The sequence below is a fragment of the Struthio camelus genome, chromosome 5, assembly GCF_040807025.1.
Source record: "Struthio camelus isolate bStrCam1 chromosome 5, bStrCam1.hap1, whole genome shotgun sequence".
NCBI classification, from domain to species: Eukaryota; Metazoa; Chordata; class Aves; order Struthioniformes; family Struthionidae; genus Struthio; species Struthio camelus.
Window position 1 is genome coordinate 20,458,958 of NC_090946.1, and position 13,203 is coordinate 20,472,160.

General features: G+C 38.3%; 1 protein-coding gene across 5 annotated transcripts in view; it reads left to right on the plus strand.

Moving 5' to 3' along the window:
• The first annotated feature begins 2,447 nt into the window (after positions 1-2,447).
• Positions 2,448-13,203, plus strand: part of USH1C (USH1 protein network component harmonin) — a 62,113-nt gene continuing 51,357 nt past the window's right edge. For 4 of the 5 annotated variants that reach the window (XR_011141342.1, XR_011141344.1, XR_011141345.1 and 1 more), the window contains exons 1-4: positions 7,281-7,364; positions 7,682-7,749; positions 9,750-9,893; positions 10,423-10,561. Coding sequence is in view for 2 of the 5 variants with exons in the window: in XM_009669149.2 (XP_009667444.1) it covers positions 7,296-7,364; positions 7,682-7,749; positions 9,750-9,893; positions 10,423-10,561 (420 nt within the window). In the remaining 3 variants the exon portion in view is untranslated. Of the gene's footprint in view, positions 2,620-7,280; positions 7,365-7,681; positions 7,750-9,749; positions 9,894-10,422; positions 10,562-13,203 lie in introns of those variants that run through there. The other variant, XM_068944909.1, reaches the window with a different exon arrangement.

Consider the following 13,203-nt stretch of genomic DNA (forward strand, 5'->3'; position numbering starts at 1 on the left):
GTTTGCATATCTTATAACAGAAGCTTTAGAAGCTGCCCGTACCAGGTGAGAAACTGTCTCAGATGAAAAGGGGCCCTTTTGACTGCTTTGGGAAGTCTGTTAACAGTAAGTCATTAAAAAGATCTCTTTTCTGCCTTTGTAATTTGTCCCTGTGGATTGTGTTTCTTGCTGCAACAAGTGTTTCATTTCTAATGAAATGATGGAGAACTAGTGATGTTTTCACTGAGAATTCCGTTCCCTCCTGTAAATGCTGGGGGAGTTTGTGTATGAAAGAAGCAAAGGGGAGACAGAAAAGAGATTCTTTGACTTCAGCACAGCCTTTTCCAAATAATACTAAACAGTTTTTTAGAAACGTATACTACCCTCAGCCCATAGCAGAGCCCATCTACTCTGAATGCACCACGCACTTGGCTTTGGTGCTCTTTCTCTGATCCAGATTGCATCAATGGAAGTAGAGAAAGTAGATCAAAAGTGACAGGTATCAGTTTACACAACACGCATTTAAACGTATTTCTTTGCCTAGTAAATGGGCTGCCTATTTTATCCATTTTCCCTTAAAGCCACAAGTAGCAAACAATATCTGGCACTTGTTTAAAGCTCATTTAGATGCACTATGCTTTCTCACTAAGAAGGATTTCATTACCTAAAACTAATAAGCAGTCATAATTGTACCATCTTTTAATGTGACATATTTGAAGTAATGGAAACTTCAGAACCTTCTCGCAAATTTACTGATTATTAAGCTTGCTGTTTTGGAGCATGCAATAGCTTTGTAAGTTTGTTTGCTTTGTACTTAGGCACAGAGGAGCACAGGAACTCTTGTAACAGAGCAGACTAATAACCCATCAAGTTCATTATTCTTTCTTTGGTATACCCTTCATCTGGTGACTCAGAGCAGTTTTCAAATCACCAAATAAAGTTAATTCCACACTATTTTACGACAGGAGGAAGAGTTTCTGACTCCAGGAATATTTATGGTCTGTATGATAAAAAGGTCACTTTCTTTCAAATGTACATGACTCTTTGAGCTGATAAAAGATTTCTTTCTGTTAGGAGTTCAAGAAGTGTTATATATCAATTAATATTACAGTCTATGTGTACGTTTAAAAGAAACATATATGGTATTTCGTCTATCTCCTTTAAATTTCATGCATCTCCTTTCTTCTGCTGTCAAATATAAGACAATTTTGTTTTGCATATGCAGGGAAGGCATTATATGGCTGTGTATCTGATGCTTGGATAGAATCACTTTTCAATATGTGCTTCTACAAGTTACCTTAGGTAGAAGACAAAATATTTGTGTATGAGTTGCATTTCTGCAAAGAGAAAATTTTGATTTCTGAAAACAGTTTTTGTCCTTGTTTGTACATATGTTTAAAATGCATTCCTCTCTTTTTTATTCTTGACACCTGACAGAGGAGAATGGCAGGGCTTGTAACGGTGAAGTGCTCCTATACAGCAAAGCCATCTTCTGAAAGGGGTAAGAGCAATTTCTAAGGGAGACAGTTCAGCTTAGGTTAGCTGAACCTAACTGAAGCTAGGAACCTAGCTGGAAGCTGAACCTCTTTCTGTCTTTTCACACAGAAATAGTATGATGGGTTCCAGTTTGTATTTGGCAGTAGGGCATTTTTTCCATCATTCTTTTATATGTCTTCATAGACATTTCCACCCTGCTGGAAGGAGGCTAAGTAAGCTACCTGTGCTTATGTAAACCAGTTAGGTTAGTTCTTGCCAGAGTTACACAGGCAAAGCTGATTCTGCCACAGCGTTAGGGGCATAGGCTAGCTAGGCTCCTGCACTCTCTCTTTCAACCTTAATTGTAGAAATCTTTGTTATTCTGTACTAGATTAGGGAAAGTGGGAAGAGAACCAGCCCAAGACAAAATTATCTAAATGAGATTAGTCTGAAACAAGCTTCTTTCTGGGCATTCTGAGCTTGATTCTGATCCAGGTACAGAGTTGCAGTCGGCAAGTCAGGAGCTACATACACAAGTAACAGTATTCCTTTAGTGGGAAAAGCTGGTGGAAGTGAGATCAGGCTTGGAAACCCAACAATCATAAACCAAACTCCTGCTTACCTAATCATAAAATCATTGAGATTATTTGCAGTATAGCAATTCACTGAAGCAACTCCTTTTTTCCCCTCTCCAGGTGTCCATGCTGTAGGTCCCACGTCTTAGAGCATTTCTTAAATAGCAGGGCTAGAGATAGCCATACTTAAACACACGAGAGATGTTTTGGCTATATCCATGAGGAAGCACCACCTGTAAAGCAGCATGTTGCGAGCACACCTCTAGAGCTCAAAGCGCAGGTAATACGGGGCAGAGGAAGCCCGCTTTTGGGGGGCTCAAACAAGCAAAAGCTTCACGGTGTAAGGGAGGTGGTGGCTGGCGGGCGGCTGCTGCAGCGAGGCCGGGGGCTGAGCCTCGAGCAGGCGCCGCGGAAGAGGAGGAGGAGGAGGAAGAAGAGGAGGGCGGCGCGCCTCCCTCCGCCGGGCCGGGGCGCGGCCTCTGCGGGCGCAGCCGCTCCGCGTCCCGCGCGCCGTTCCGCGTTCCGCGTCCCGGGCCCCGCGCGGCGGCGCGCCATGGAGCGGCGGGTGGCGCGGGAGTTCAGGCACAAGGTAAGCGGGGAGCGGCGGCGGCGGTTCCAGCCTCTAAAGAGGGAAGGAGAGGCCAAAGCAGGCCTGTGTGCCTGAGTTTTCTTTCAGGGCTTGACACAGTTATTTCCCGCGCCTCAATACAATCGTGTCAGGAAACACTGTTGCAACAGGGAGTTCGCATTTGCGGTTCTGCGCAGCAGCAGCCGGGGCTCAGGAGCGTCCAGAGCCACCTTAACTTTCCAGCGACGTGCATTTGTGCATGTGCAGTCATGTGCAAATGCGCTTCGTACATGGAGCGGCTCGGTCTGCCTGGCACGTCGTTTTGTCACTTACCTAGTCAAGTAAGTGCTCTGTAGAGCTCATGATCGTGTGAGCAAAGTAAGCTCAAAGAGCACTTTTTAAGGAAATGAATGGAAAAAAAGGTATATACCTTTAAGGGATGCTTTGCCGTAGCAGTTTACAACTGTCTCAGACTAAAGTTTTTAGTGCCTTTTTTTTTTTTTTTGCTAGTGAATGGGATTTCTCTGAGGTAAGTTCCAGAAAAGACAGTAGTGTAATGTTATGTTCTATAGTAGTTAAACGTGAACTGGTAATAAAACCCTTGACTAAAGAATTGTTAGAATGAAGTAGAGGGGCTGCAAATAACCAGCTATATACGAAATGAAGTCCAAAAACTTTAAGGACCTGGATACTGTGTACTTATGACTACTGGTATCTAGCAAGTTATTTCTGCCTTGCTACCTATTATTGTATAACTCCGCAGTGGGTTATGCAACTTGTCTATAAAGTCTGGGCAAACGGTTACCATCTTGAACCTTAAACCTTATTCCTTTTCGTCTCTGCTATAATTCATGAATCATCCTAGTCCCACCCTACTAACACAAGGAAGCTTTATCACCGCCATTCATTGGTGAAAGTAAATATGATGCATGTCTACATGAAAATGGTTTATCTGAGTAAGACAATATTGAAGCAGGTGTTCTCCTTTAAATTGTTTTGTATCAGCATGCTTTTAGTGGCCTCTGTAGAATTTTAATATCTTGTGTACTTGCTTTTGCTGTGTCAAAACAATGAAAGTGCACAGCTACAGGACCTGAGTTTCCGGTCAATTATTTGCCACTTCCATTTTGTTTTTGTTTCTCTATAATTTTAATCAGTCCTCCCTATCAACTAAGCAGCAAGCCTAGAGATTAATTATTCACAAGTATATTGGCCAGTTCTTCCATTTTCTGAAATAGTTTCCAAAGGCTTCGTAGTTCAAGTACAGTTTTATAGTAATTTTTGAAAGCTGATGGATTAGGCTACTGCTACAGTAGTGCCTCACTGTAATAAGCACTTTTGGTGTGGAAAATTCCAGGGTTTTTTTTTCACAGTTTTTATTCTACTAAATAACCTGCTATAGATCTCTTGCAGACTTTTTGTATGTAGGTGCAATTTTTGTGATGATTTCTTATTAATTTAAATGGACAAAACTGTGTGATATATGTAGTAAGAAATAGAGCATAAGCAACTTTTCATATGTATTCTGGGATTGAGAGTTACACAAGAACTATGTGAAAGTTGCACAACTGCTATAGTATCCTTAAATAATCAATATGAAATACCTTTATATTAAGAACATCCATTAAGTGTCTACCTAAATAACATATTGCTTCTTAATAGAGGTATCTGCAGCTGTTTATCCTAGCATTTCTGTATCTGCTACAAGATATGATTTTGTAAGATGTGTAATCACATGAGCTTTGACCTTTCATATAAGAGACTACAAATACAGTACCTAATGTCTTACGCTAAACAATCAGGACACATGTTCATTTTATCAAGTCTCCACACAACTGATTTATTTTTCAGTTGGTAAATTGTGCTGTGTTTTAGAAAGTGCGGCAGATGTCATGCTGTTCACTATTTACTGTTTTGTGTTTCAAGTTCAATGGTGCATGTGTTGAAGCTCACTGAGGAAACAATAAATCGATGTGTCCATTTATGCATATTCATTCTTGCTTACAGAATCTGTCTCTATGTCAGTTTTCTTAAAAACATATTTGAACCTGAAGCCTTTAACAATTACACCGATGTTAAAATGAACTATTAGATTTGACTAGATCAGCAATCAGCTCCGTGTTTTACAATAGCTGGTAGCAAAATGCTTCTGCAGCTAGTGAAAGAAGCCCATAATGGAGAGCTGTGTCATGGCCTGCGCTTATAACCAAGAGGTTTTCTATCACTTGCAGTCTCTGTTTTAATTCCAGATGCTATTTTTATTTAGATAAATGTCTGTTGCATGCTTCTTTGTTTTTAAGCTTGCTATTTCAATACCAATGTAATGGCAATGATGGCACTACTCCAACACTGTGTCCAGATAGAATATCCGAGGAATTACACCAAGAGGTTAGAAACAAGCTTCAAAAATTCACTATGCTGAAGTCAGAGGTTAGGAGAAGTCCATCTTGTTAACCTTGTTGAAGAGATAGGTATGTGTCTTTGTCATAGTTGGTACATTAGCAGAGGAGTTTACTCTCTCTGTGTCATAGTTGGTACATTAGCAGAGGAGTTTACTCTCTCTGTGTGTGTACTTATATAACGCTGAGTACTGGATCCACTCATCATGCACATTACCTTTGTAGGTATGAAACAGAATGGTGTGTTATAGCCCTCCGACACAGAGAAGATGTTTCTGAAAAAATAAGGTTACTCATATTTAACAGACCCTTATGTAAAATAATCAGATAATTTACATACTGGAGGTGGAATAATCTGTCCAAATTTTGCATAGAACTTCAGTTCATTCTAGTCTAAGTTTGTCACTTCAGGATTCCTCTGTAGTCATTGGAGAAAGGATGTAATGAAGTGTCTTCTGCAGATGTCTAGGATGAAGTATCAAGTGGAAGTGCCTGCCTTTATCCATTGACTATGAAGGAATCCCAGTCATATGCTTTAAGCTATATGTCTAACCTACAGATGAGATGAAGCCCTCCTGCTCAGAGTTGGGTAGCTTTCTAAAAGAGATGGTGCAGTTCAACCAGAAGCCATGGGCTTGGTGCACAAATCAGCAGAAATGGTATAAAAGTTGAATATAATGAAAATGAGCAGAATGGACTCTCCTGGGTTTACAGGCTATGAAATCATCTATCCCATGCCTCCACAGTTACATTTCTCAAGAACCAGAGAGCTACTAAAACATTTTACTGGTCCAGGTTACACCATGTTGTCACTGATTTATTGCTTAACCTGTGAGGGCAAGAACTTTTGAGATTTCTGCAGAGTCAGCTTTTAGAAGCTGCTGATGAGACTAGCTAAACTGTATACTTACAATAAGGCTATCCCAAGGAGTTAATTATTTAGAAGAATGGTAAGAGATGGCAGGTGGCTACAATAAAAATGATAGTTGGTGAAATAGGAGGCAGCAGGAGAAGAATGACCTGATTAGAGAGAAGGTCCAGGAAGACTTTCCCAGCAGTCGTGTTCTGAATAGATGAGACAACCAACATCCAGGTAAACTTCACAAGGAAGGAGCAGGTTGCTGGCTTAGAGTGAGAAGTGTGGTAATCAAACAGAAAAGAAAGGCCGAATGTAGTGTGAGAAGAAATTTAGATGCAGACCTTTGCTGCCTAAGGAGGGTGGGAGACGTGCCCACCAGCTAGTGCATGAGAGAAAAAGTACGTTGTTACTGGTTGCTTTCCCAGTCAGAAAGAAAGAAGATGAGGGTTTTGGCCTTTTCTCTGCGAGGGAAACAGGTTGACGTATTTGGTACTCTTCACGAGATCATATAAGCAGGCTTGTACAGAACCATAGTTAGCAGTAGAAGTTGAGTCCCTTAGACCAGGCCCTAAGCTGATTCATGCTGTGAGTATTTTTACTGATGGGAAAGAGAGAAATGAATATTGGACTTAGAAGCAACTCAAGGTGATAAATATAAAACTATGTATGGTATTGGTGAACCAGTCAGTTATGAATGCAAATGTATTATTTCCTTTTAAGGTGTTTTGAAATTCACTGTGAATAAATTAGTTTACTTGCTAGTAAAGCAATCTTGAGTAGGATTCATGCAGTCCTGTCCTGTGTGTAATTTTTCTAGCCTTTAATTGTTTTGAAAGTATTCTCTTCCACAGGATATAATTAGGAGAAAATCACTTATAAGTGGAGTCTGGCTGACTTCAGAGAGCAGAAGGGGTTGAAGAGAATATGAAGCATTTATTTAGTTTAGACTATACTACAAACTGGTGCAAATCTAGAAAGAAAGGAACTTCCTTTAAGTATGCAAATTAGTCTTCAGACTGCACGTCACAGTAATATTAGCCTTTAGGTCACATGTAAATGGTTTTCCTAAACATTAAGCTTGTCTAAAGGAAAATCGTGGTGATGTGAACTCTTACTGCAAGTAAGATCAGTGGGGTTCTTACTGTTGTCACTGAATATAAATTGAGCTCCTCATATCAGATTTCTGTATTTTTTTTAAATTTTATTTTACTGTAATTATCCAAGAACAGGCATTGTAATGTGATACTAGTTTAAGTAAATGTACTATTACTAAGGGAGGAAAGAATAACTAGCCAGTTCTATCACTTCAGAGCTGGAGCGAAGAGGAACAGCAGTGTAGAAGTTTGCATAATGTTTAAGTGAAATACGGAAATCGGTGGTTTGGAGCCACGGAACATAGGTTATAATTATATCAGTGTGATGTTTTTATCTGTGACAGCATGTGCTATGTTAATGAATGGCCAAAAAGGTTTCTGAAAACATTTATTCAACAGTACACTGATTATCAGGTAAGGCAAATGTGATATTATTGTGACAGCATTGCTCTGCTGAGAAGAAATCTAGCATATAGAATGTGTGATTTCAGTATTTACTGCCTTGTTCAATTACTGCAATATTAATTTTAAAAAGTCTTATTGCAAGCTTCGTATTTTGAGATAAAAATACTGTCTTGCAAAAATGTGCTGCTTTATTATTTTTTTTTTTTATAAAAACTTTCCCCTCTTGAAGTCTTTGGACTATGGCTTAGGAATTTGTGAAAGCTTTGTATGTTCAACATTTGTAGCTACTTAGTAAGAAAATTACAATAAAGTCTTTGGATTTTCAGGTTAATCTGCTAATTGACAATGAAGCTGAGAAGGATTACCTTTATGATGTGCTGCGGATGTACCACCAGTAAGATCTAGCTTTATATATGTTTGTGTTGAATTTCACCAATATTTTTAAAATTGAAGGATGAACATTCAATATTTTATGAAAGCAATCTTTCTGAATACCATCTAGAAAATAAAAGTAATAATTTCTAATTCTATGTAACGAAGTCTTATACTTTTGCAGAGTAGCCTGCTGACAAAAAAGGAGTATTTACTGTAGCTAATACTACAGTTTCTTTGTTTTTATGGCTTGTCGGTTTTGTGGACCTTTATTGGGAGGGAAACAAGAATGCAGGTAATAAAGCCGTACTTAGGAAACGGAAGAGAGTATTGATAACATTCATTAATATTTTCAAAGAATGCATATTTATTTTGGTCGGAGGCTTTTGCTGAGTCTGCTTTTTAAAGATTTTTGTAAACTATTCAGATTAAGAATTATTTTCAACTGTTTTATCTGAAAGCTGAAAAAAATTAGGCTGGGCGTCTGTCTAGCATGTTTAACAACTTCGATTTATTAAGACATAATGAAAAGGAAAAACTGTAAGGTGATAGGCCAATTACCAGTCCTTTTACTGAACTGATTTAAACCATGGTTGCTTAGGAGTTATATCACTGCAAATGAGATCAGCATCTGATCCATTGTTTCTCAAAGAATATGAGAATGTATTTTCCACTCATCACAGGCAACTGGCTCTGACGGACATTGTTTCCATTCATATCTTAACTAATAGCATCTCAGCTGAGTGAGATGTAGATGTTTCCATGCAGTGTTTGTACTGAGCTATCATTTTGGGTGTATTCAGCTGCATATCTGATTCTGTTTCAGTCGGGTCTGTCCAATTGTTTCTCCATTCATAAAGCCTGTTGTTTGGAAAGCAGGTTGAGTTGGTAGCTCTTAATTATTTAAAATCTTCTTGCAGTTACAAAATTAACAATGCATATAGTAACTTTTCCTCAATATCCAGAACTGCAACAGCTTTTGAGTAAAACTTCAAATATTGCTGTGAGGATTTATTGATCAAGCTGCTGCTGCTGCTTCTTTCTTTTTCAAATTAATTACAAAGCATTTCAAGGACAAAAATATACACAATTGCTATTGGCATTAATATTTAACATCTGCTTCACTGTGAATAGTGTTTGCAAATCAAAGTATATGGCCTCTAGTCTCATGTAATAGCCATTCCTGATCTGTATTTTCAGTATATATACCTCAAAAATATTTTATGTCAGGAAACCTAATTGGTGAGAGAGGGAACAGCAGATACTGTAGACTAAGTTTAACTGGATGCTACATAGGAATAGCTCCACTTATATAGAGCTGTTCCATGCTTGCAGCTGGGCAACAAAGACCACTTTCTAGAGCTATGAGTATCTCGGTGCTGACAGTATCAAGGATTACTTTGCATAGCTGTCACGAAAACAAATGGCCACAATAGTTTCACTTGTGTAGATTTTGTTAGTGGTTAACTTGGTTAATGACCCTTCAGTTTTGGTTTGTTTTGGTTTGAAACAAATCTTAAAACGGGTCTTTTCTCTATTGGGTATCATGTGATTTCTTCCTGGGTGGAAACAATTGATTAGTCCCCTGAATTCAGGAGAGGAAGGAATTTGTAGCCTTGGAAGGACTGTGAACTAGTAAGGAAATAGAAGTATAGTAGGCAGATATAACTGGTCTGGAAAGTTATTTCCAAACAATCCCATAAGTCTTCTGTTGGGGACTCTGAGAATGAAACTGAAGATGTCTTCTATAAAGATGTGATGTACATCATGTTAACAGATGTAAGGTATAGGAGACTTCAGTTATTTTTAAGGATGTGGTTACTGTTCCTACCTACCTATCTCGTTACAGAGGGTTTAGTTTTTCAAAGACTATTTTGCTTTGGTTTAAACAAGAGCTGCATAAATAACTTTCTTAGTAGGTTGAAGGCATACGCAGATATAACTTGCTCCACACGTAGCTTAAATTAAATAATACTTTGGTATGTTGGTTAGCTAAGCCTTTTTCTCACTGTAATTTTGTAGATCTATGAATCTTCCAGTGCTTGTGGGGGACCTAAAGCTCGTGATTAATGAACCAAGCAGATTGCCTCTGTTTGATGCTATCCGCCCACTTATCCCATTAAAACACCAGGTGGAGTATGATCAGCTTACACCCAAAAGATCACGGTAAGAGAATGCAGATAAGGTAGCGAAGTTCAGATAAATATACGCAAGAAATATTGCCTCATAGAGCTTATTTGAAAAATTACTTGAGCAAAATACCTGTTAGCTCTATAGAGCTGGGCACAATTTTTTGATGTTTGCTATAATTGCCAGAAGTACAGTTTTGAGCTACCTGAAACTGTTTGCCATGTAGTTTAATCTAGTAGAAGCAGGGTATGGGAGTCCAAAAACAAAGCTGAAGCAATCTTTTTTTTTTTTTTTCCTTCATTTTTCCTGCATTTAATAAAAAATTCTCTTACAGCTCTAGCCCTCTAGAAGCATACACAGCTTCCACAGTTGCAGGTGTCTTTCCTTGTTTAAAAAAAAAAAAAAACTTAATGGTTTTAGCAAACACACATCCATCAAATGTCAACTTGCTCTTTTTTCCAAGTCTGAATGAGGTAAGAGAAAAGTAATCCATAATTTTAGTATGAAGCATTGTTGCCACAAAGTATTATGCAGCTGAACAGCCAGATGTCTTCCAACTTTGCAGAAAGCTGAAAGAGGTGAGACTGGATCGTTTGCATCCTGAAGGACTTGGAATTAGTGTGAGAGGTGGTGTGGAATTTAGCTGCGGCCTCTTTATCTCCCAGTTAGTTAAAGGAGGACAAGCAGACAATGTTGGTCTTCAGGTAAGAAAATGATATTCATGGTGACTGTGCTGCAAAAAAAGCCTTTTTACTATGATGTTAGGGATGCATCCAATAAGAAATATTCTTTAATATTTATGAATAGCTGTCACTAACATGCTCTTTGTCTCTTATAGTAAAATTCATAAAATATATAAGTCAGTACCATAGTAATTATCACTAATGCCAATGGTGAATTAAGTTATTTTTCTTTTTCCTTTTTTTCCCTGCCAATAACAATGATATATAAACCTTTTTTGTGTGTTTGAGGTATGATAATTTTTGAAGATAAGAGCTTTCTAGAGTATTTATACTTCATGCGTAGGAAAAATTAAGTGTAAGCAGATGGAACAAAAGATCTTTTCTAACTACCTGTGGGAGAATGTTTCAAGTTACGAAATTATGATTAAATGTAGAGCATAGTACATAAATACTAAAAATGTTAATTCCACTTTGCAGTGATATCATTTGTGTAATGAGATGTTTAGTTAAACTTCTGTGTATAGACGACTATTTTGTTTATCCTGTGGAAGCACATAAAAGCAATAACCCAGTTTTAACCCTTTCCAATATCCCTTGAGCTGCATGCAATTGCTCTTTCAGTGATTAAATTCTAGATACTTGAACTGTAACAAGACTGGCAAAATAATATATATTAAAAATACGTTTTTTTCTCTAAGACAGTACTTCTGTAATGCCCATTAACAAAGATTTTTTTTTAAAATGTGTATTGTTTATGCATTTATCTTAACTAAGGTAAAAGTGAGCAATTGTTATGGGAAATGTCTGCCTCTTCCTATGCCTTTGTACCTGATCAAGTGAAGCGTTGGTCTGTGTTTCTCAGTAGGAAGTAATAACACTGATATGTCTGATTAATTTCAATTTGTAGACTGTGAACAGTTGCTAGAAATGCTGACCTTTAAGGATGACATTTAATATTAGTCCAAAAGATGCCAAACTGGCATGATTCAGTATGGTGTTGAATTCAACTAGTGTGTTCTGTAAACGTGGCTTCACTGTAACCCCTCACTACTCTTGAAAATCAGAAAGTGCCTGTTCCACAAGTTAGGTAGTCACAGCTAGGGTTCCATGTTTGCGTGATTCACTCTGAGATGTTTCTAAAATTCAAATAAATGTTCCTCTCTGGGTATGTGTGCATACACTTGAGCTTATGCATTCATGCCTACATACCTTGCTAATTCAGAATCACTGCTGGATTAGTTCCATCTTCCTGCCACCTGCTCTGACCAGCTACGTGAGCTCATGGACACTCTTCAAAGCGCCCTCTTGAAACAAAACCGGAAATTCAAAGTAATACAGTTATGTAAAATATTTATTTAGTTAGAATTGAGAGAGTGGCATGGGACATCACAAATGTGCAGGTGTGTCAGCACCCTGCTCCAAAGGATGCGATTTGCAGGTGAGCAACTTCAGAAAAGGACGTTTAATGCGACTTACCAGAGTTTGTACTCTGGAAACTTATGTACCTCACACGCTATTTCACACAGTGAGACTGGGGAGCGTAGACAACAGATACGTTCCTGGGCTGTGAGGTATTCCAGCTACATCCTTCCTCCCCTGCAAGAGAACTGAAAAAGACAAAATCAGTCGTCTATATTGTTTTTGAAAACATCCCCTGGAAAATACTGGAAGGCGTTAAGGGGGCTGAGCAATAAAGGGCTAACAGCCACTCTCTCAAACTTCCATGTGAGTACATTCATCTTAATGCTGTGTTGCTGCTCTGTCAGTTTGTCTCAGAGCTAAGTGTTGACACGATAGCTATTGAGTTTAAGCTCAGGTATTGTGCTGCTGTATGGATGCCAATGTTCATTTATTTTCTGGGTGCAAATAAGAGGTGCTGGTAGCTTTTCCCCATAACTGTGGCCATCATGCTCCATGTTGGTGGATGGTAGTAAATGGGATTGTATGAGATCTTTGTGCTGGGTTGTACAAATTGTACCATAACTCAGAACTTCGCTAAGTAGGGACAAAAAAGGGAAAATTCCTGGAGACTCTTACTGTGAATTTGTTAGGGTTAGATTATATTTATTAATATGAGCAGCTGGTTCTTTGCAGCTAATCTAACTGTTTGGTTTCAATTTGTTGATATGTGGCGTTAAAGATGATCTTAAAGTGCCTTCATAATAGGTAGCACTGGACACTTTCTAAAACCAACTGAATAACAGGAATTGACAGGCAGACCATTGTTCTGAATTGCTGTCTCACTGTAAAGCCAACAGCTTCTGAAATTTCATCCACCTGCTTTATTTAACTAAATCTCTACGCATATTCTAGCTGAAAAATGCTGTCTGAGAAAGGTATCACGATCTTCTATTATAACATTAGTTTTACATCCTGCTGCCTTTTTTTTCCAATTCTAATTTGCTTTACATGATTTTTTTTTTTCCTTGAAGTAGATTCCAAGTCACAGTGAAATGACTGAATAATCATGGAACTTCACTGAGGCACTTGTAGTTTTGACCCTTCTTTCTACAATTTCTCTAAAAGGCAAATATTTAGTCCTTTCGTGCAGAAATATACTTTGCTTCTCCTCCCCCCCTTCCTCAGATACTTATATCTGTGGGGATTCTCTTGAATACAAAGTGTTTGAGATTGGTATGACTGATGAATGTAGAAGTATACAA